Raw genomic sequence first — 23,839 nt, 5'->3', positions numbered from 1 at the left:
TGAATGTAATATTTTATGCTACCTTGTTGAAAAATATTGTTGCAATAGGAGAGGCAATATTCCCTCCTCGAAGGCGTAAACCAAAATTATTCCCAGGAATGAAGAAGGTCTACCTCCTCACACCTTGCTCAAAACCCATGGTATATTTATCTGAAGACTCAGCGACATTTCGGATATTTGGGTATTAGCATACAACTTTTGAGGCATCTGGCACAAGCACTAATATCAATAAATGCTTCTCTAATTCTTTTCTGACAAACCACCTTGTGTTTTTTTCCCTTTTCAACTGGTTCTTTATTTCTCATATTTTTTCTTAATTTTTATCAAATATCTCTGTTTTTATGATTAATCAGGTCCAATTCCAGCCTATCTAAACTTTTTATTCGGCTCAATTTTTTAACAGTTTTCATGTTTAGAATTTATTTCTTGCGCATTCAACTTTCAATAGAATTTCGGAAGTTTTCCAAAAATAAAGGCAAACTTATAACCTATTGACAGCGTACAAAAGCAACAAACTAGTTTGGCGGGGCTCTTCATTAAAGTAGACCTAGCAATTTTATGGAGTGCCACAGTGACCACCAATCAGTTTTAAGTGTAAATCTGGTGCAGGCAAAGAATTCTTAGAATTAAACTTGCGACTTATACAATGATTCAAAATCTTTAAGCAGTAAAATAACTAGCAACTACATCTTCTGATCCACAAGACAAAAAACAAAGCACGTGCCAGTTTTTAAGGGTACATTTTAAAAAATTTACAGAATATTATATTTGAATTCTATAGAAATGTACCACTAAACACTATTTTTCAAATATATTTGACCATATTCTCATTTATAAAAAAAAAATATTCCCTGGGCACAAAATATTTTTTTGTAAAATATAAACTAGTTGTAACCACAACCATAGTTGCAGTCATAATTATTGAAGGTTAAAAATACTTACTTTAAAAATTTCTCTGTTTTTTAAAGGTGGTACTTTAACAGTAGTACGAGAAGAGAGCATTAAATTGAGATAACTCTGACTTCCCTAAAATTGGAATATTTTGTGAATTAGAATCAGCTAAATTATTTAAACTACCAAATTCGACACTAAATCTATAATTTGTTGAAAATGTAAAAAAAAAAGAAAAAAGAAAACGAAAATCATGTAGAAAAAAAATTACCAAGTGGGGACTTCAAGGTGAAGAGTACAGGAAAATCGGCTAATTTCGGATTTGTCTTCTCTAAGAATCGGATCCAAGAAAGAAGGGAATCACGACTAGATGATCCTGTTGCACAGCACCCGAGGATCGTTCCATCTTCTTGTTCGTGCACCGTTGGCACAGCTTCAACTTCGTGTTCTATTTCTTCTGGATCTCTTAAAATCCACGATTTGAGGTGGCTGATGTCTGACAAAAAATAGAAGTATATGAAACCGTATAACAAAGTAAATACACTACCATATAAAACACTAAATAAAACTAGATAAAGGCATCTTAGGGTTTGAAAAATACCCTCTTTATATCCCCTACAAATCTGAATTCTTACTTTCAACATATAAAACAGTGTTGAGACAAAAATAAACAATTCTCATAATCAATACAAAAGCAAAATACAGTAAGCTTGATTATGGGTAAATAAACATTTAATTACAGAAACATATGATACCCATACTTAACAACCAACAAATTTTTCTGTAAGACCAAAGACCTAGCTCAAAGATTACGGATAAACAACTAAAGATGAAACTCCAGAATTTTTGGGTTTGTTTAGGAGGATTTAAATTAAATTAACGTCACTGACAGTTTTCTTCTTCTTCTTTTACGAGAGAAGCAACTAGAGTCCCTTCAAGCTTTAGGCAAAACGATTCGCATTACTACTAGGGATTGAATAAAAAAAAAAACTAACAAGTTTTTTTAACTGCAAGCACGGAGCGACAATAAAACTTAAAATGAACAGAAATTATTCCGTATATGAAAGGGGTTGTCCCTTCCTCAACACCTCTCTCTTTACGTTAAAGTTTGACTCTTTCTCACAACTCTACTTTTTAAAACAACAAAAAACTTTAGCGTAAAGAGCGAGGCGTTGAGGAGGGAACAACCCCTTTCATATACGGAATAATTTCTGTTCGTTTTAAGTTTTAATGTTGCTCCTTACTTGCAGTTAAAAAAAAAAAAACTTGCTTATTTTATTTAATTTCTGAACGTTTTTTAATTAATGCATGTTTTGATTTTGGCTCACCGCACACGAATAATTAAAACGAAATTTGCATTTTTTTTTTTTTTTTTTTGCTGAATGCCTTTCTCATAGTTTTGATCGGACGATTATGATAAAAAAGGGGTGGGGGAGGAGGCCTAGTTACACTTCAATTTTTGGTTACTTAAAAAGGGAAAAAGAATTTTTATTTTTTTACGAACGTTTTTATTAGTAATAAATATACGTAACTTACGAACTAACTTACGTAACGAACTTCTATATTTGTATATTTTTATTACGTATATGAGGGGGTTCACCCCTCGTCAATAACTCACTATTTACACTAAAGCTTGAATTTGTCTCAATTCTTTAAGAATGACCCCTGAATCACAAAGGCTGATACAGTTGAAATTAATAGAAATACTTTAGGGTAAAGAGTGAGGCATTGTGGAGGAGACAAACCCCATTATATGCGCAATAATTTCTGTTCGTTTTAGGTGTCCTTACATCCAGCAGAAAGAAACTTTTTTTTTATTTATTTTCTCATTATTTTTTTATAATAATGCTAGAAAATTCTGTGGCCCCTTCATGAAAATTTTCTTCCCTCATGATAATTTCCTCCATGGAAAGATCCTCCCACGTAACCCCTTCCCCCGACCCACCCCCTCTTACTGTGAAAAAGTCCCCCTGAAAACGTCTGTACACTTCCCAATACCCATTGCTACATTTAAACAATGGTCAAAGTTTGTAACTAGCAGCCCCTCCCCCGGGGACTGTAGGGGATTAAGTCGTGCCGAAAAACATAATTATCAGGTTTTTCAACTTTGATGAACAAAATGGCTATCTCAAAATTTTGATCCGGTGACTTCGGTAAAAAAAAATGAGCGACATTCTTGGAACACTGGGTCGATACGATCACCCCTGGAGAAAAAAAATAAAATAAACACGCATCCGTGATCTGTCTTTTGGCAAAAAATGCAAAATTCCGCATTTTTGTAGATAGGAGCTTGAAACTTCTACAGAAGGGTTCTTTGATACGCTGAATCAAATAGTGTGTTTTTCATTAAGATTCTATGACTTTTAGGGGGTGTCTCCTCCCATTTTCTAAAATAAGGCAAATTATTTCAGGATTCCAACTTTTGACGGGTAAGACTAAACTTGATGAAACTTATATATTTAGAATCAGCATAAAAAATACGATTCTTTTGATGTAACTATCGGTATCAAAATTTCATTTTTTAGAGCTTCGGTTACTATTGAGCCGGGCCGCTCCTTACTACAGTTCGTTACCACGAACTGTTTGATGAGGGGTCAACGAATGACGCTATTACTCTTCGATGTAATGTTGTAGCAATTAAAGAAATTTATGGTGCTTGTGTAAGGCCCGTTTGTAAAGTGTAGCGTTACCAAGTGGAACTTCCATTTAGTACAGTGCAGAATTACAACATAACTTAAGAAACTCCAAAACAAGACTAACATCAAGCTATTTCTTTTTTCAAAAACTAAACTTAGCTTTGAAATTTTTTGGGAACAATATTGAAATATTCTGAAAGAAATTAGATCTTGTGCTTGAACTTTTTCAGTATTATAAAATAGTTAGGGCTACAGGTCTATAGCAAACCCAGTGGTTCTTATCTTTTCGGTTTAATGCAAAACGAAGCTGTAAACAAAACAAATACTACCAACACTGTTATTTAATTCTGTAATATGCTTTATTATTCTCCTCTATAATGCTAAACGGCATTGGTTTTACCCAGCAACATACTAAAAAAAATATATTAATCACTTTTGCATAGTTTACATACGTCAATGACGCTCTATTTAGCATCCTTGCAGAGATGAGAGATGATTATTATTTATGTGATATTTTAGTGATCTGTATAGAATAGTATGTTGTATAACCTTGTTAGGTTTATATTGAGAAAAAATTTGTACGCAAGATCTTGATGTTGCAAGAAGAGGAGAGTAATTCAAATTCGTATTTTTGTTGTTGCTGCTTTTGCCCCGAAGGAAATAGTAGAAATATTTTACTAAATTTGGATTTTCGAATACTGTGTCGCATGGCCTTATTTGGCTTATCTATATCTGTCTAATCGATCTGTCTATCTATATATGGACATGCCATGTCTTTCCGGAATAAGGGAGATCTGTCAGACGCGAAAAAAAAAAAAAAACGCACAGCGACATTTACTAGGTTAAGAAGTCACAAAAACTGTGACATTTACGTCGAATAGGAATATTTTATTTTTTACTCGCTAAAAAGAATTATAAAAAGATAGCTGAGTAGCAAAAAAAGAAAAGAAAAACCTAACAAAAGAAAGGAAGATTTACGAAAGAACAACTATACCATGAGGATAGCATGTTTGGTATTCATGACACAGGAAACCTTCTTAAAAATAACTAAAATTAGAAAATGATAAATTGTATATGTAGCATTTTAATCATAAATTTTGTTTTATTTTAGTTTATTCTTGGCTTAAAAGGCGTAACAGTAACTGAAAAGGGATGTGGAATACATTACTCAAGAGCGGAGGAAGTGAATAAAAACCAGACGCTACAAGGAAATAAACTTTGGAAACAAGCCTTATAAACTCGCAAGAATCTAATTTTTTAGACCATCCTGATCCAACCGGATGAAAGATTAGGAAACTCATTAATAACTACATTCATCAGTTTATTTCAATAATTGATTTTGATTAACTACTTTTGCCATTAATTTAATCGAATAAAACTTTTTTCAATTAGTTTCAATTAGTTGTTTTCATTAAATCTTAAAGATTAAAAAATTTTGTTAAATAAACTCATTAACAAATCAATAAAGATTCAAAGGAAGCGAACATCATAAAAAACAGTAAAACACTGTATTCCTGTTCTGAAGCTTATATTGTAAGCTGAATTTATGTTTAAGGGAATTAATTGCACTTTTGCAACTGTAAAAGAGCCACAACCTTAGTTTTTAATTAATACTTACTTAAAACAGAAGACAAGGAAAAGCACAATTTCTTATAACCGTGAAAGTAACAATGAAATAGTCATACCATCAGCTTCTTCTGGATCTGGTTTCTTGTTCATAGTCTCAACACTCCTCACCGTAGTTTCACCTCTAAGAATGAAATAGTGGACACACATATTCCGAAGCCAAACTCTGAAGGCACCCTCAACATAAAGCGCGGTTCCTGGAGGCAATTTGCTAAGTAGTTCTTTTTGTACTACGCTTTGGCCACTGACAATCCATGTATGGTCTATTGCATCTTCAAGTTCTGATGCCTGGAAACTTGAAAGCATTAAAAAAATTATAGCTGAACATGAAGAGACTATGTTTGCACTTCTGTTTGGCCACTAAAAATATATTTGTAGTTTATTGTATTTTCAGACTCCGATACCAGAAACCATAAAATACAAAATTAAAGAGGGTATTATTTATTTTTGTACTTCCCTTTGACCACTGAAAATCAATTCGTAGTTTATTGATTCTTTATTTTCCAATGCCCTAACGTATAAAAAACAAAACTGTGGCAGAATAGGGTTCTTAAGAGCTTTGCAGTGCTTCTCATCTACATATATAAAGAAATTATAATTTATTTTTATACTTCTCTTTGGCCACTGGAAAACTATTTTTGATTTACTGAATCTTCAAATTCTGTTGTCTGGGAGCACAAATATAAAATTATGGCTGAATATAGCTGGTAAGAGGTTTTAACACCTTCTCACTCCCCAAACATAATTTTTTTTTTCTAATTTCATTTAAATTTACATATTTTTGGCACCCATTTTAAATTTATAGCTTTCATTTAAGCAAAGCTAATCTAAATCATAGTTCAACAACGCGTCACATTTGACCATTTACATGATATGCCATGTCAGGTTGCAGACAATTAGAGAGACGCAGAAAAATGGTGCGCCTACTTCCGACGTCACAAATCGATTCAGCCTAACTTTTTTCAAAATTTCTTGTCTTCATCAAGGTCCTATTGGCCCTTTCTACACTTAAAATTTAAAGCCAATTGGGGAAAGCCAAATCGTGGTTTTTCAAATCCACATTTGGAAAAAAAAGCTTTATTTGGCCAAGCGCTTTCTTTTACTTTTGGTCCTCCTAACAGTTTCTAATTACATTTTCCACCCCCTATTCCCCTTCCTCTGGTTAGGAAGCAGGTGTGTTTTCAAAAGCCCAGGCAATGATCCTTGAAAGTTTCAAGGCAGTCAGAAAAAAAGGTATTGGGACTTTTTGGGTCCCATTTTCGGAGGCTGGATACTACCTAGAATTAAAAAGCTTTTGCAGCACATTCGGTAATTCTCCCGGGGGCCTTCAATCTCAAGTTTCAATCTGTCCTGACGAAAAAGGTTTGAAGGCCCTTTGTGGACCCGTTTTCAGGCAAAACATTTTTTCTATTTCGGGGTCGGCTTGGCCTAAGGAATTTTAGATGTAAGTTTCAAGTCAATCAAAACAAAATAAATAAATAAAAAATCGTTAGTTTTTAAGGGGCCCGTGCTCCAAATTTAAAGTTTATTCTGTAGATTAGGGTTCCTTGGCACAAAAACTTACAGATGTAACTTTAAAGCTTGTTCTAAAAATGGTCCCTTTTCAGAAGAACCGTTTTTTTAGTGTATTGAGGTCCGTTTGGCTTAAGAACTAAAAGATATATGTTTTAGACAAAGAAAAGTGTTTGGCCTTTTTCGGAGACATGCCCCAAAATTAATATTTCATAGTAGGTTCTTCTCGGCCCATACACTTACAACTATACGTTTCAAATTGTTCAGGCCAACAGGGCATTTGGATATTTCCAAGCCTAAAATGTATGGTCCGCTTACGCAAGGCAACGATCCTTGAAATTTTCAAGCATACCTGAACAATTTGGTACCATTTAGTGACACAATTTTGAGGGGGCCTATATCCCTCCTCTAACAAAAATTATGTTTGTATATTACAGTCCCATTAGCCAGGTATTTACGGCTTTGAGTTTCAACCAGTCAAAAATTACTGGCCCTTTTTCAGGCGAATTGTTTGCTATTGTTGTTTCTTGGGTCAACCGGGTTCCACTCAAGGACACTGAAATGTAAGTTTCAAGCCAAACAGAAAAACTTCTCCAGCCTCTAGTTCATGGAGGCCGTTGCCCTAAACTACTTTTTGTGCATAATATTTCCCTAAGACTAGTAACTTACTAGTGTAAATTTCAAGCTGTCCCAAGAAAAAAGTTTTTTGGTCTCGAGTGGAACCAATATTTTCTTTTCTTTTTTCTTATTGTGCATTGGATTTTTCTGGACCAAAAGAAATAAGGTATAACTTTTGAGCAGATCAGAGAAAAAATAGGCTTCTCGGATGCCAGTTTTTGGGCAGCAATGCCCAAAAATATACTTTACTTAGGTTTCCTTGGGCCCACGGAGTTGCAGCTGTACCTTAGACACTGATCCTGACACTCTTCTTCCTCCCAACAAAACGCTTGGTCTCCATACTCTAGACAACAATTGGTACTTGTCGGTTATTGGAAACAAATTCAAGAATTACGCTTATGTTACATCTCAGAAAACCGATTTCTTAGTTACGAAAACAAGTGACAGATGATACAATGCATTGGAATTAGACAGAATACATTGTTTGGGCTATATATTTGCACATTGGGGGGGGGGATTAGGTTATGTATGTTAGGTTGGGTTAGGTTTTCATAATTTTGTTACTAAAGTATTATTTTATCATCATGTTGTGTATGTTTCATTAAGATTAACCTAACTTTACTTGTTGGGTGAGTTTCCAGTAGCCGACAAGTACCCAACGATTCTTGAACTTTGACTCAATTGGGGAGAAAATTGAGCATTCTCAGGCCCCCAGATGTTTCATCCTTTTTATTGCCTCATTTTGGGGGAACAAAATCTCACTTTCAATTCTGTCTTGTAAATTGGGGTGCCAATGGTCTAAAGACTTGAGGATACAAATTTTAAAACAAATGGAAAGGAAACTGCACCTTTTTGGTGGGGGGCAGTACTCTGCCCCCAAATTACAACTATTTACAAAAAGCATGGTCTCTTTCGGAAAAAATCTACTGTTTTAAGTTATTCAGATAAAAAACCGGCCAATTGCAAGTCATCGTTCTGGGGGAATTATCACTTTTTGCTCCTTCTATATTAGGATACCTTAGTAAAAAGACTTGAAGCTTATTTTCTCTGTGCAATTTTTACTGTCCTATTTCTCTACTTTTGAACGTTTTTAATACATCGGCGAAACACGACAATTTCACTACCATTCCGAAGCTGAGATTCAGCTCTATCCATCTGCCGAATTACATTTTCAGACTTGATGCAAGTTGTTTTTTTTTACTGAAAATACTTGGAACCTGTGCTGATACTTGTTGAAAAAAGGATAATTTTGTCTTTTTTATATGCAAGATTAGATTCTCCAAGAAAAAGTGTAAACAACATCAGAATTCCGGCTCGGTGAATGGACAGATCTGAGACTTATGAATCTTATTACACAAGCATTTTGCCCTTTTGGTGCAAGTTACCAGCTGCAAGCTTTTTCCAAAATTCCTTGTTTCGGAGGGAACATAAACCTTAAGGAAATAAGTTTCAAGGCAATCGAAAAAAAGTTTTGGGCCGGTACCACTTTTTGGTCCTTCAGCCCAAAGACTTATATATAAGTTTCCAACTGATCGAAACAAAAGTCTGTTTGCTCATTAACATTTTTTTTACATTAGGTTCCTCAAACCCCCACTATTTATGCCTGGAGATTCAAGTTGATATTGGACATTAGGTTCTATATTGATCAAGATTACCAGGATCTTCCCCGAATACACATTTATTGAACCTTTTGAAAAAAGGAGAAAACGTAGGACAACGATGAAACAGTAAACCAGAGCCAGTGGCAAATGCTAATTGGTTAAGACTTTCATTCAACTGTCCTCAATGTAGGAAGAAGATGAAAAACCATAGGACCATATAAATAGAAGAACCTTAAAATCAAGAGCTGAAATAAGAGACCCTCTGTCAAGCAAAAGTGAAGAGATAAATGAACAAAAAACCCAACACTGAATGGTAGACTAAAATTTCAATCCGAAATTTATTTTGTATAAGGCTAGTTTGAATGCTTATATTTTTTCCAAGTGTGGTATTATAAAACATCTAGTTAGGTTGCAAAATGTGATTTTGTGGAAAATGCGGAGGATTGGAATTAATAAGAGCATTGTAAAATGAGATTTAGATAAATTTCCTCAGTATCAAGCAGGTCATGGTAACCAACTGTAAGTAAGAAGCGACTCAGGGTAACAGTAACAGAAAATATAAAAAAAGAAACTTTGATAACAATTAACGCATCAAAAAATCCGTTTTTAACGCTGATTCCAAATAAGGTATACGAAATTCATCAAGTCCAAAGTTACCACCAAAAGCTACGAGCTTAACAAAATCCAGCTGATTTTCAAAAAAAGGGGGGGAAGCATATCCAAGCAGTAAAATGTTTCTCGCGAAAATCACACAATCTAATTCAGCATATCAGAAAACCATGTCTTGAGCTTTCGATTTCTTATCCACGAAAATGTAGAATTTTTTAGTTGTTTCCATAAGAAAAATCATGGATGCGTGTTTATTTATTCGTTTGTTTGTTTTATTTTTTCCCAGGAATGATCGTAAGAGCTGCCTATAAAGTTACCAACGAAAATGTTGCCAAGATATCCTCTAATCAACATGAACTGGTAAAAGACCCCTTGGACATTCTGGTAATCGAACAGTCTACCACTAATTAAGTATAGACAGGCCGCTTTGAAAAGCTGTTGAACAGACCTCCCTCAAACAAACCACCAGAGATTTCAGCAGCATCATTTTTTGTCTTGCCCAAAAAACAGCTTTTGTGACGTGCAAAATGGCTTCAGACCCAGCCGATTATGCTCAGATTTGATATTTGCTTTGCCACCACTGACTGAAGAATGCATACAGAGTTAATCAAAAACTCATATGACATTCACTGATTTTTAGAAGGTATTTGCCGCAGTGGGTCACCAGAATCTGTGGAAGATTATACTGCAACACTATGGAGTCCTGAAAAGATAATTTCGCTGATTTCTGCACTTTATGAACACAGCAAGTGCATGATCATCATTGACTGCATGTTACGAAGGACCAGTAAACGGTATCCACTTGAATTCAAAAGCGCATTTCAGTGATACAGTCGCCTCCAACAACATTATTGTCCTGTAATCGTGCAAGCAAAGACTCCAACAAATCTAAGACTAGGTGACAGAAAAAAAAGACACCAAATTGGCCTGAAACCAAATACTAGAAAGCGTTAGGCATGGTTACTACAGACTCACCCTTGAGCATCAAATGTGATTACCAACCTATAGAGCAAGTCATGCGTTTTAAATACATTGGATTCCTAACTTAGAAAACTGGATATACCACAAAAGAGTTACGGTCATCACAAGAATTGGTCATACTGATGGGGCCTTCAATGGACTACGGAAGGTTAGGCGGTCCAAAAGCTTCTCTCTACGGCCGAAACTGCGGCTTTTCAATAGCAATGTTATTCCAGTTCTCTTTTACGGAGCCGTTACCTGGCATCGGAACCAGGAACACGACAGAAGGATGCTCGCTTTCGAAAATCCATGTCTAAGAAGCATCCTTAACAATCAATGGCAGCAGAGAATAACTAAACAATATATCCATAACAAGACAGGCCGGTCTCTTGTGACGGATGCCATAAGAATTCAAAGATGGAGATACCTTGGCCACATACTATGTATGAACATTTCCAAACTGCTCAATGCAGCACTCCACTACCAACTAACAGGCTCACGAAGCAAAGGCAACGGCCGATAAGTGTAACCTTGACACATCAGTCCAATAGGAGTAACCCCTGTAGATGTAAACAGAACATCTAAAAGTTTGGATTATAATACATGCAATAACAAACATAATATTCAATCTGATTTTTGATGTGCAAAGTGTATTAATTTTAATCTTCCTCGTCAAAAGCCACCAGTAAATGAAAATTTTTAAAATTTTAGAAACAAGAATTAAACTCTGAACTGAGGTGTCATCTTGACGGAAACTGTATTTGCTGTAAGAAAGACAAATGTGTATTTAAGGATTCGAGTTTGAGGGGTGGTAGCCCTCCTTGCATTTATGGTACCAACGGGTATACTACGAAAAACAACAGAAATTAAAAATTCAAAAACAATTCTCTAATGAAAGCATAGACGAACTTTAAAACTTCAAACAAACAGAGATTATTCCATGTATGAAGGGGGCTACCCCTCCTCAAATACCAGCTCTTTATACCGAAGTTTTAAAGTGCTTTAAAAATACTTCTCATTCCAAAATGAAGACCCTATTGAAAGTAATTAAAACTTCGTATTTTTTTTTTTTTTTAAGGTTGCAAAATCCAGAGGGATTTTGTTATTTTGAAAATACAAAAATAAATGTATGCTTCAAAACTTATGGGGAGGGGACAAAAAATCTAAAAAGAAGTAGCCCCTCTCCTAATCAAGGCTTACTAAGACAATATAACTAAGACTTAAACGCTACCAAGACAGAGGGGCTACACACTTAGGCTTTGGGTAAGTACTAAAAAAAAACGTAAAAACGATATCATAAAAATGGTAAGTTAAGCTCCACCTATTTTAGGACACAAAGTTCCTTCTCAGAGCCTTGAAAGTAATTCTTTTCTGTCGAAGAATTAGTGTAAGAATTTAAAATTAGAGAGTTCTCTTTATACCTTTTACACACATTTTCTTCTTTTTCTTAAAAAAAAAAAAAAAAAAAAAAAAACGAAGAATTCAAAAGCACTCACATCAGTTTTCAATGGGCTTTTCCAACTTTATGTGAAAATTCCCTCCAGTCAATAAGGAGAGGGAGTGTACCTTGTAGTATCTTCTCATTAGGAATAAGATTTTTGGATACCATAGATGATATGGGAAGAATGATAGAATAACCTGACTTACCAACCTTATAGACTTCAATCTGAGTTTGCAGATCTGGCAACGTAATCCTTTGGATAGCCAACTTAGCAAGTTCTAATGTGTCCATTGGTACTGGATTAGGTAAGGGGAATGGGGATAAATTCCTGAATTTAGGCATCCAGTATGCCATTCTTCTTAGTTTGTTTACTGCAAACGAGGTGTTGCCAAACGCATTGACCATTATAATCTCCAGCTCACGGTCAGGTATCACACCTGAATTGTATAAATATTTATTTAATAAGTATCGGTGATAATATGTACATACTAGACTACACACAATAACAATTTCATATTCAAATTATTTTTAATTTGGATTTTTTCTTTTCATGGTACTTAAATATACAAAGAAGAAAAAGAAAAACAAAGTAAAAATCAACAAAATCAACTCAACATTATTTCAGACGAGTTAAAAACCCAGTGACATAGTTACGATCATTTTTCAGATCTATTAAGTTTTCAAAAATGGGAACCAAACTAAGTTCATATCCCGCATGTCACAGGACGGTCGGTGGTATTTTGGGAACAGGTTCTGCCACTTCGCAAGGGATTTTAGGTATTAGGGAGTGATAAGAGAGGGGAAGGATATTTAGGCGAACATGATGATTTAAAAGGGATAATCCAAAGTTATTTAGACATTTTGATGACTGTCTGGTACGGTTTTGAGTTTAAAGTTCCCTAGCAACACCAGATAAGGTGCCTTTTCTTCCCTTGGTGCAATTACTAAGACCCAGAACTAAGTTCACTCCAGCAAGTCAGATTCCCAGGATGTCAGATCAGACTGCCATACATGAAAAGAGTATTTCAAGGCGAGGAGGATAGAAGTTTATTCTCTCCTCTTAATTAAACCACAGGCAAATCAGAAAGGAAACGTTAGTTAATATTTGCTATTATGAATAATTTTTCTCTATCTATACCATCTAGGCCATACTCAGGCACTTGACCATTTCCTAGATTAAGTTCTTCAGACAAGCAAGCAGTTTCAAATCCTGTCTGGAAACTGAGTTTGACATCATTGAACTTTTGACCAACAGGTTTCATAAAAGCCGCTATAATTTTCGAATCGTTGGATTCCTTATTTGTTTCTTTTTTTAAACTACTTCTTCCTTAGCTATTTAAGAAAGCTAGCTTCTCAAAAAGAAGCTGTCTTGGCACTAGTTGGGTCTACTTTTATCATGAAAATATGGTGTGTTTTCAACTTCATTGTTGATTTCTTCCAGAAAACTGTTCCAAGTCCATTCCCTTCATTTACTTGTTTATTGTAAATAAAGCAATCGGATTAACGCAACTTCTTGACTACTAAGGTCCCTACGTCGGCCCCGCAGTGTGTTGCTACAGCTGTGTTCTATCTCTGGGTCTCATATCACCGAGCTAAGGTCAAACCCACTGCGTCACCACAGGACCTTATTTACCATTCTTAAATTTGGATTACCTTGTCTATTTTGTTGGAGCCAGTCTCGAACTTGCTCTTTGAAGAAGCCCCAAACATGAAAAAGCTTCTGAAACTTGGCTTGAGTTAGAGCCCAGCGTGTGAATGCTGCTTTAGGAGAAAAAAAAGCGGACTGCAACAATTCACGCAGTTTCCAGCAACTCAAATAACACACTCTTACTTTGCACCTCGAGGGAAAATCTTGGATCTATTCACTTTATTCATTATAATCCTGAATGCTCTAACTTAGAAGTTTTTGTAGTTTACAATGTGGCCTATATGGCATCTTAATTGTAATGTTCTTGCTACATTCATTATTTCGCCATGGGAATTCAAAATGCGTTATCTTACAAGAAAAAGGAACTAAATGAATCCTCTGGTGGGGCATGAGTTTGACCTTAGCTTGGTAATACGGAATCTAGGGTTCGCAACACACAGCAGGGCCAATGCAAAGACCTCAGTAGTCACGAAGGGTCTTTAATCCAGTTCAATACAAAAGGTTCTTTTGGAGCATGGAGACCTAAAAAAAGATCTGTTGTGGACTATTGGACTGTTAATAACAAGCAACCCTTTTGTTTGAAAGTTCCATTTTTTAACTATTTATATACTTGAAACCACCATGGATTAAAAAATTGAAGTTCGATTTAATTTTCGTTTTAATGAGCCGTTTCACGACATTATAGGACCACTGGATCAATACGATCACCCATGGGGAAAAAAAAAACAAAAAAAAACATACAAACAAATGAACATGCATCCATGATCTTTCTTCTTATAAAAAATACAAAATTCCACATTTTTGCAAAAAGGAGCTTAAAACTCCTACAGTAGAGTTCTCTGGTATGCTGAATCTGATGATGTGATTTTCATTAAGATTCTATGACTTTTAGGGGGTGTTTCCCGCTTTTTTCGAAAATAAGGAAAATTTTCTCAGGCTTGTAACTTTTGATGAATTTGATGAAACTTACATATTTGAAATCAGCGTAAAAATCTGATTCATTTGATGTACATATTGTTATCAAAATTCCGTTTTTCAGAGTTTCGGTTAATATTGAGCCAGCTCGCTCCTTACTACATTTTCTTACCATGAACTGTTTGAAAAGCCTTTTCTTTTTCCATATGAATGTTGCCACATCAATGCAATGTTTTCTATCGGGACTACAGTTTTCCTCCTTATAAACCTTCAGCTTTATTTTTCACTGGAGATTTAGAACCAATGCCAATTAAGGAGCACATTCTTCTTTGGTTTTCATCATTGCTTATATTTAATATTAGCTGTCAAAAGAGTCCAATCCAGAGGAGCGACTAAAGAGGGTGTCAAATAGACAACAAGAGCATAGGAATTAGAACTAGAACTAGAAGGGTCCTAAGTAAATTTTTTTCTAAGTTTGCTGGTTCAATTATGGAGGCGTGTGTTCCAATATAACTGCTAAGGCATATTGATTTTAACAAAATTCAAATCACCTCATATTAAGACCACCCATGCCATCTCAAGCTACAAATCCTTTCTCATACAAGTAAATGAGGGGAAATCATTACTGCTCACAAGATTATATTTCAACAGACACTTCCCAATCTTCTTCCACTTCCTCTGTAAGGAGCATTTTAATGAAAATTCTGCAGGTGCCCTGCTGATGCAGAAGACACCATGACTTCTTCTCCAACGGAGTCCGTTAAAATCCTCTCAAAGTAGAAGCCAGATTGGACGCTAAATGGAGCAATGTCAAATAAAAGAACAATTTTGATTGCACTGAGTTCTTACAACCTGATTAAAATCTTCATTTGTCATTACAGAATCTCAAAGAATACAATTCTTAGATTACTTCAAATTGCAACTTCAACTTGCAATTTTCAGCTAATCAAAATTATAAACCAGTCATACCAAGTGACTTTGCGACCCATAGTACAAATACTTTTTGGCACAAGAAGAAGTTTAGCTAAGCTCATTATAAAGTACAGGTTGATTATATGAGGGGTGTCTGGAAGTTCATGCAAGGTTGTAAGAGGTCCTTTGTTTAGTCAAGAATAACGTTGTGTGAATATTCCAAGGTAAGTAAAAAGTACGAGGAGAAGTATATGGAAATTAAGGCAGCAATGCAAGAAATGAATAGCAATTTTTTTTTGAGAAAAGTCTGACATCCACTGGGAAGGACAATTCAGCCTAAAATTCAATTAATTAAAACTTGATCACAGATACTAGGAAAGAAAAAAGAGGAGGCATCGTTTTCAGAAACATGAATGGATCAGATTGGCAAGCAAGTTGGCTTCACTTTTAAAGAAGACATTTATCAGTTTAAAGAGCCCATAACCAGCAAAGAAGTATTGAATAAGCTTAAGAAAATGAAACGATAGTCTTCTCAAAGCTTGGATGGCATACCGGCTGTGATCTGGATGCAGAGCAGTACCCTGATACTGCAACTCATATCGCTTGCTTTCATGTTGATTGTGAACAAAATGGAATGATCAGTGAACCAGAGCACATCTATAAGACTATCTATATTCAAGAAAGGGAACCATGAAAACTACAGGCGGGTTTACCTTAGGAATGCTATAAGCAAGTTGCTTGCTCAAATAAAGGATAGTTAGATCAAAAACGAGGTTAAATAAGAATGAAATAATAGCACCAGAATAGGCTGGTGGAAGACTATATGTAGGGGTAAGAGGGGGAAGACTATATGTGGGAGTTTTAGATTTAAATGGGGCATTCGACTGTGTTAGGAGGGATTTATTTATCAGTGATTGTTTGAGCATTGTTTGACTGTATTCGTTTATTCGGCTATTGATTAGAGCGCATGACATAATGAAGTTTGTGCTGAAAGTACCAGGAGTGTCCTCTAGGATGACTTGGTCAAATCTGGGTGTGAAACAAGAATGTCCTCTATTTTCCGTTTTTGTGAACGACTTCCCAGTGTATTTAAAGTAAACTGAAGCAACTATGTTAGCGATCAATGTGGGTAAATTTTTTGTGTTAATGTGTGTTAGTGTTTGCAAAATATATAGCGTTAGTGGTAGAGTCAAGATATAAATGTCGAGGACCTGATCAATAGGATATTGTGCAACTAAAAGAAGAAGCACTGAAGTCTAAATGTGAAGAATTCAGTTCTGGTAGTTTTCATGAAAAGAGAAATGGTGACAGAAAGAGATAGAGTTTGATATGAGGGTACACATTTGGAAGTGAAAGTAGTGTTTACATATTTGGGTTGCAATTTGACAGCAAGGCAGAAGTTTAGCATACATAAAGAGAGAAGTTAAGCCAAATGACAGCAACCCTCTCATGTCATGGTGGCGAGCCAGTTAGCTATGGTTAGTGACATGAGGATACATAAATGAAAATATCTTACTAAGATAGTTCAGGCTATGCATGATGCATGCAAAATTTGGGAAAATGAAATTATTGCTAAGTTGGAAAGTGTTCAGGTGCTAAACTTTTAAATATTTCTTGTGTAAGTAGATTTGTTGATAATTTGATAATGCTGGGGGACCTAGGGCTGATGTAAATGAGAAGTAAAAGACTGGTTTCTATGATTAAGTTTTGAGATAATTCTCTGAAAATTTTTAGGTCTTGTCACACCATTTTTAGATACCATGCATGAGACTAAGGATGGTTCACAGTCAGGTGCAATAAAGAGAATAATAGTTGAATATGGCCAGAGTGAACTATAAAGTGATTCGGATGTTGGAATGAAAATGGGGCCATTTATTTTAGAACCAAAATGGGGGAGAATGAATTGGGCTGTTTGGTAATTATGAGGTCGGACGGGTTACCATTTGGGGAAAGACAGATGCATATTGGTTGGTTGAGGCCAAAAAAAGGTCCTTACTTTTGCCAAAAGTACGGGATATCAGGAAAACCTTTTGCATTTTGTAGGAAAGGCCATATAATTGGCTAATTTAAGGAAATAATTTTTAAGGGAATGTTACTGAAACTAATAACAGATTAAGAATAATGAAAAACAACAATTTAGGGTAATTTGTAAGCTGGAGAAATTCCAAAGACTATGGCTGAACCCTAGAATTCCTTTTTGTAGGTTTTTGCTGGATGGACTACATTTACGGATTTACGTGTTAGATGTTAACTGACACCACTTGTTGATTGGTGTCTTGTTCTTTTTGTCACAGCCCTTAGTGGCTTTTGCAGGAAATTTTTAATATCATTACCAATTTAGATAGGCCTACCAGATAATATAGGCAAAGCATTGCAATGCATAAGTAGGTAAAAAGTCACCAAGCATCCAACAAGAATGGTGGCAATCAATTAAACGATAGGAAAGCACACATAACTAACCGTATTTGCCTACTTTAAACACTCTGTTAATTGCCATGACATGGAATATCCCAAAAACAAAGACCCAACACCAGCCCCCATTTCCCTACAGATGAACTTTAATGCATCAAAAAGAAAGAAGCTTCTTATTACATGACTAAAGGCCCCAGTTTCATTTTCAAAAATGAAACTGTAAAGAGAGTCGACGAGCTTCGTCTACAGGGGATTCATTTCTTCACTGATCTCTCTTAGAATTACCATGTTGATCAGGCGAGAACCTCCTGCGCAAGTAAGCTTGGAGTCACTCTTTGCTACAAAAAGTGTTCTTCTATCTAGCTTGATCATCCCACTTTACAAGTCCTGTATCAAACCCACAGCTAAATATTAATTCCTGCTGTGATGTTGTTAGCACTACTCCAGAAGATCTAGAATGGGGCAATAGGGCAAATAGGACATACTGTGCCTCATGCATGACTTGCTCCACAATCTAAATGAAAGGTTTGATGAAGCCTTGATGGCTGTTTTCTACAATTACATGAATTCGCCTCCCTCAAACGAACTCTCTTGCATTGCCCCCCCCCCCTTGCCCAGCCGACAAGACAGAAGTGAAAGGATGCAGCTCGGTCCAATTATCCAAAAGGAGGACATGCCCAGAACCAAATACCTGAGGAAGAGCTTCATCTAGCATTGCACTTCTATCTGAAACAATCTTCCTGGGCATATTATTCCTGCAGATCCTTTTGTTGACTCCTTCCAAAGAAGGTTCAACAGAAATTTAAAATCACAATATTTCAAAACGAGGTAATTGATCAGCAGCATATCAGACGCCTTGAACTACTTGGCACCACGAAAATAGGAACAAAAAACAACAAAAAAAGAACAACAGTATATTTGTATCTTGTAACTGATCAATAAATATTGATATTCAGCCATTAATTTATTTTATTATTAATGGCAACCCAATTCTGTTTTCTCCATTCCCTAAAATATCAGGTAACACTCATGATTTAGTCATCTTTGATGCTAGTGCACTGAAACTGACAGTATTTAGTCAGCAATAGCTGTTTATAAATAGTCATTCCAAAGTTTTTGTTGTTCCTTACTCAGAGATGGACTCTCTTCCCCCTCCTTACAAAAACTATGATATTAGTGTGTTTCACAAATTTGCTGTATAATTCATTAATGAGAATAAAATTAGCTTACTTTAACAAAAGCCATCACTATGGATTTGGACACAGAAGAAAATCCTTTTTTGAATCCTTAAATATATAAGTTTCTTACAAAACAAAACTTAAATATATTGGCTGACAAAAACAGAAATTCGTCAATGCCTAATGAAAAAAGGATCTTATCTTACCATTATCTTCCATCTTTTGTAATATATCCACTGCACAATGTTGTTGCTTTGGGTAGTGCTGGAACATTGTCTGGAATACATTTGTGGGAATCATTTTTCCTTTTGGAAATATATCCATAATCCTTTTATAGGCTTCTAAGTCCTTATGCACACCAAATTGTTCCATATAAGACAAAGCAGAATATATAAATTCCACATGCCCACGTCTATGTGTAATCCTTTCATAGTATCTGCCAATTGCTTCTAAAAAAGTATCTCGATTTCGCTGATTTTCTTGCTCAAAATAGGATGCAGGGAGTAAGCCACTTTCTTCACCTAGTTTTTTTAAAAGGGCTATGCCTGTAGTTAAGTGGCAATGAGTAAGCAATGAATTAGGTCCATGCAAACAACAAGCTTTCAATATGCAGTTACGATGTTGTAAACACAGTCCTACAGATTTGAATGATCTACCAGCATGTCTATAAATATTCATCTCTGCTTCGTTTCACCTGAAAAAAAAGATAGTTAGACTAAGTAGCTTAACTTCATCCACAGCTATTGATTTTCTGGTATCAAGTGTTTTTTATGTAATCAGAATGAATCTGATTTTATCATTGGTAGTATCAGTATCAGGCAGTATCAGTAGTTTAACTTCATCCACAGCTATGGATTTTCTGGTATCAAGGTATTCTTTTTTTAATCTGAATGAATCTGATTCTCATTTTATCCCAACTTTTTTTTTCATGAGCCATTTATCTTTGTCATTTTCTAATCCACTTAAACCCTTCTCCTTCTTCTTCATAAACTCTGAAGTTCTTGAACACAACAGGCAGGTGAACCCCTTACTCAAGCTTTTTATTTAGAGCAGGAACAATCTTAATTATTTAAGGAAAACATCAATGTCTAGCAATACTTGCAGGCCAGGATTTACTGATAGGCCCAAGGACGTACAATGCCAGGGGGTGCAATAAAGTATCACTGAGTGATTTCTTTTTCAACAAAAACTGCACTAATATGATTTATTGTCAAAGTGCCAGGTGCACTCCACTGCCGCTCTCCATATTCACAAAAAAATGATTTTAAAACAACATAGGAATTACATGGCCATTTATAAACTGTCAGATGTCTCCCAAGAATGGTGGCTCAGAGTTTGGTACAACCTCTCTCTTTCATTACTTTTGACTCATCAGTTATGTCCTGTTCAGTACTTCCCATATTCCCACTATATTGCAAAAATGGAGCACCAAAAAACACTTGGGCTTAGAAGCATCAAAGCTTTAAATCTGGCCCTGAATACCAGGATTAAAAATCAAGAAATAGTCATTGGAACAATCTCATACAATGCAACTGGTGAATGCTGATAATTATTTAGATACTTTATCAAAAGGAGGATTTCTCTTAGGCGAATGGAGAATTCTATTCAGTTGTACTTATTAATCAACAAACAATTGATCATGCTCTGGATTCTTTTCTTTATTCTTCATATATTCATGATGTTTATAGATACTATAGGAGTCCATTAACCTCTTTTTGACATGGAATTGTTTGCAATATCAAACATTTTAAATTTTGGAAAACCCATGAAGCAAATAAATACAAAACATGTTTCTCAAAGTACATATAATTTTCAGTAAATTGTAATAACACTCTGAATTTCTGGTAATTTATGCTGACTCTAAGATTGACTTGATTATTCAGTTTAATTTCTGCTTGTTTTGATTTTCATTGATTCATTCAGAATGATTTCTATTTGTTCAAGTTTAATTTATTCCTAGATTTTATTTCTGTTTGCTTTGGTTTTAATGCAATTATTTGCTTTTTGTCCAAAAGCTTTGCTTTTGAACAACATTTTTTTTCTAAGTTCGTTTTTTAGAATAAATTCCAGTATTTTCTTTAATTTGATATGGTTTTAGGAGATGGTCCTAAAACACCTAAAAAAGTAGCTACTAAACTGACCTCTCAAATATCAAATTCTTACTTAAATCAGAATAGGAGGATGACTGGGCAGTTACCAGATGACTGGTGAATCTTCTTGGAGGGACAGGATGATCTAAGGACTAAGGTAATAAACACCACCACTTTACATTGCCTTTACCCTTTTTGTGTAAATACATAGCCCAAAGTACATATTGGCCTAAGCTACTCAATGAATTTTTCCACTGCTTGCTGGCATTAATACATTGGAGGGGGACACAAAGTAAAGTGATGTTGCTTTTAGGAATAGGCTAGTATAAGTGAGCATTTTAGAATTTTAAAAGTGGTTTTAGAATCTTATAGTTGTTTTCTTCTGGAGATGCAAACCACTACAACAGTGCCCTGGTTAGAGATAAGACTACTCTATGATTGCTGCATTCCCAGGACATTACCAACCCTAGGAACAGATCTGGTGTCATTCATTCTAAAATGTTATTCTTCTTGTTGTTCAACATGGCAGCTGTAAGCTTCCAATTTAGACTTTTTAATGATGATGACTCAAATGGTGCACTTGTTGCTTTTATGTGATAGTATTTATAGGAACTTCAGGCTTTTCTTTTTAATATTTGCAAATTTGTTTCCATAATTATTATTTTACTATTAAGAATAGGCTTACTATTATTATTAACAACTCAGCACCAACCTGCCTAAAGCAAACACAGCTATGCATGCTCTTCCTTCATCCCAATCTATTCAAACCCTCCCAGAGATTTCTAATTTCCCTTAAATCTTTTCTTGCAACATACTCACACCCCAACTGAGGACAACCTACTTTCCATTTAGCCATAGATGGCTGGCAAAAAAAGGACAATCTTTGGCAATCTGTCTTCCTTTATCTGTAGAATGTGTTCTAGCCATCTCACCCTTTCTCTTATTAAGCTGTATGGTATCATACTTTTTGTACAGCCTACTGTCTGAAATATTGTCAGTAAGTTTGATATTCAAAACAATCCATTGGTAATTTCTCAAGAAAACATCTAGCAAATCTTCCTCTATTTTTTGGAGCACCTGTGCTTCAGAACCACATTTCACAACTGTCACCACTGTAGCTTCCAATTTTCTAATCTTGGGGTATAGACTTATCTTCCTATTCCTCCAAACTTTTCAACAATTTTCAACTGTAAAAAAAAATGTCCTGGGACTTGGTTATTCTACTTTTGACATCTTTACTGGAAACCCTAGTGATATTTACTAATGAAACTACCAGGGAAAGTGCAGCTGTCTACTGGATCAATCTCTTTGTTACCCAATGTCATCTTATATCTTCACTTATTCCTTGCCTTAGCAACTTAGTCTCCTTAACATTAATTTTCAAACCTATTCTAGCACCCTGAACTTGCAAAACCTCTAAAAGTTGAAACTGTAAAAACTGTTATTTGTTGCATTGCATTCATTTTGCTTGCACTTTTATTCAAGATGCTTAAATCAACAGCATAAAATACTGTATCTTATTATTTATAACCTCATAGACACCATATTTAAGAAACTCATTTACCATGAGGCACTCAAGACACTCATTGGTGTTGAATCAGAACCACCATTCAGAGCAAGTGACCATGTTGTAATTACTTATAGGCTTAGGTTGTATTTACAAAAGGATAATAGGATTAAGCATGTGTATACAAATTACAACCAGGTCAGACAAGAGTTGGCACACCAGGATTTGTCATGCATTGATGTTAAGAGTATGTAGGAGGCTTGGCTTTAAATGAAAAGGGTTTTAATTAAAGCAACAGAAAAACATACAGTAATTTCCTGGAAAAGCAGACCCAAAATCCTACCATTTATCACTAGTGATGTCAAGCAAGCTGTACATAAAATGAAGAAGTATTAGAGCAAATACAAAAGTAACCCCTCCCATGAGAGTTATGAGAAATTTAAACAGACCCAAAATAAATTTAGGTATCTCAAAAGAAAACTTAGGACAGAATATGAAGAGGGATTGGCATTAGATTTAAAATCTCAATTCTATGAGATTTTGGAAGTATGCTTCAGCTTGGAAACCAGGGAGACACTCAGTTATGGAACTGCTTGTGAATGGGAATACAGTTAGTACCCCAAAAGATATAGCAGCTGAATTGAGTAGTCAATTTGAGTCAGTGTTCATGCCTCCAGACAATGCCCTCTTACCAGAAGCACCAAGATATCCTATTGAGGAACCTATGCAAAAGATAACTGTGGTTGCCTCTGATGTGGAGAGTTGTCTGAAGCTGCTTAATCCTAATAGATCAGTTGGCCCTGATGAAGTTCACCCACGAGAATTGAAAGAAGCTAATGCCGAAATAGTCCTTCCCCTTAAAAATATGTTTCAGAAGTCTCTTGATAATAAGCAGATTCCTCAGGACTTTTGGAATGCTAACATTACACCTGTACACAAAGGGGGTAGCTGCAACAGTGTTTCCAATTATAAATCCATTAGTCTTACATCTGTAGCTGGTAAGATCTTAGAGGGAATTATGAATGCTCACATTGTTGGACACCTTACCACTAATGAGCTGATCAGTGATAGTCAGCATGGCTCCAGATATGGATGCTCAGTTGACACTAAGTTGGTTAATGTGTACAATTATATTACTGAGCATCTAGATCAAGCAATCCCAGTTGAATTAGTTCTATTGGATTTTGCAAAAGCCTTTGATAAATTACATCACTGTCAACTAAGGACCAAATTATTTACAATTGGAATACATAATGAAACCATAGAGTGGGTGCTTCAATTTC

General features: G+C 35.3%; 1 protein-coding gene across 1 annotated transcript in view; it reads right to left on the bottom strand.

The window, feature by feature from the left end:
- LOC136036225 (evolutionarily conserved signaling intermediate in Toll pathway, mitochondrial-like) overlaps positions 1–23,839 on the bottom strand; it is a 28,670-nt gene that overhangs the window by 2,321 nt on the left and 2,510 nt on the right. Inside the window, exons 2-5 of the mRNA XM_065718322.1 lie at positions 19,166–19,653; positions 12,105–12,331; positions 5,213–5,441; positions 1,163–1,387 (exon numbers count right to left, since the gene is read on the bottom strand). Coding sequence (XP_065574394.1) covers positions 1,163–1,387; positions 5,213–5,441; positions 12,105–12,331; positions 19,166–19,637 — 1,153 coding nt within the window. The 5' untranslated portion in view covers positions 19,638–19,653. The remainder of the gene's footprint in view (positions 1–1,162; positions 1,388–5,212; positions 5,442–12,104; positions 12,332–19,165; positions 19,654–23,839) is intronic.

The sequence above is a fragment of the Artemia franciscana genome, chromosome 15 (genome assembly GCF_032884065.1).
Source record: "Artemia franciscana chromosome 15, ASM3288406v1, whole genome shotgun sequence".
NCBI lineage: Eukaryota > Metazoa > Arthropoda > Branchiopoda > Anostraca > Artemiidae > Artemia > Artemia franciscana.
This window is presented reverse-complemented; position numbering and strand designations above follow the sequence as displayed.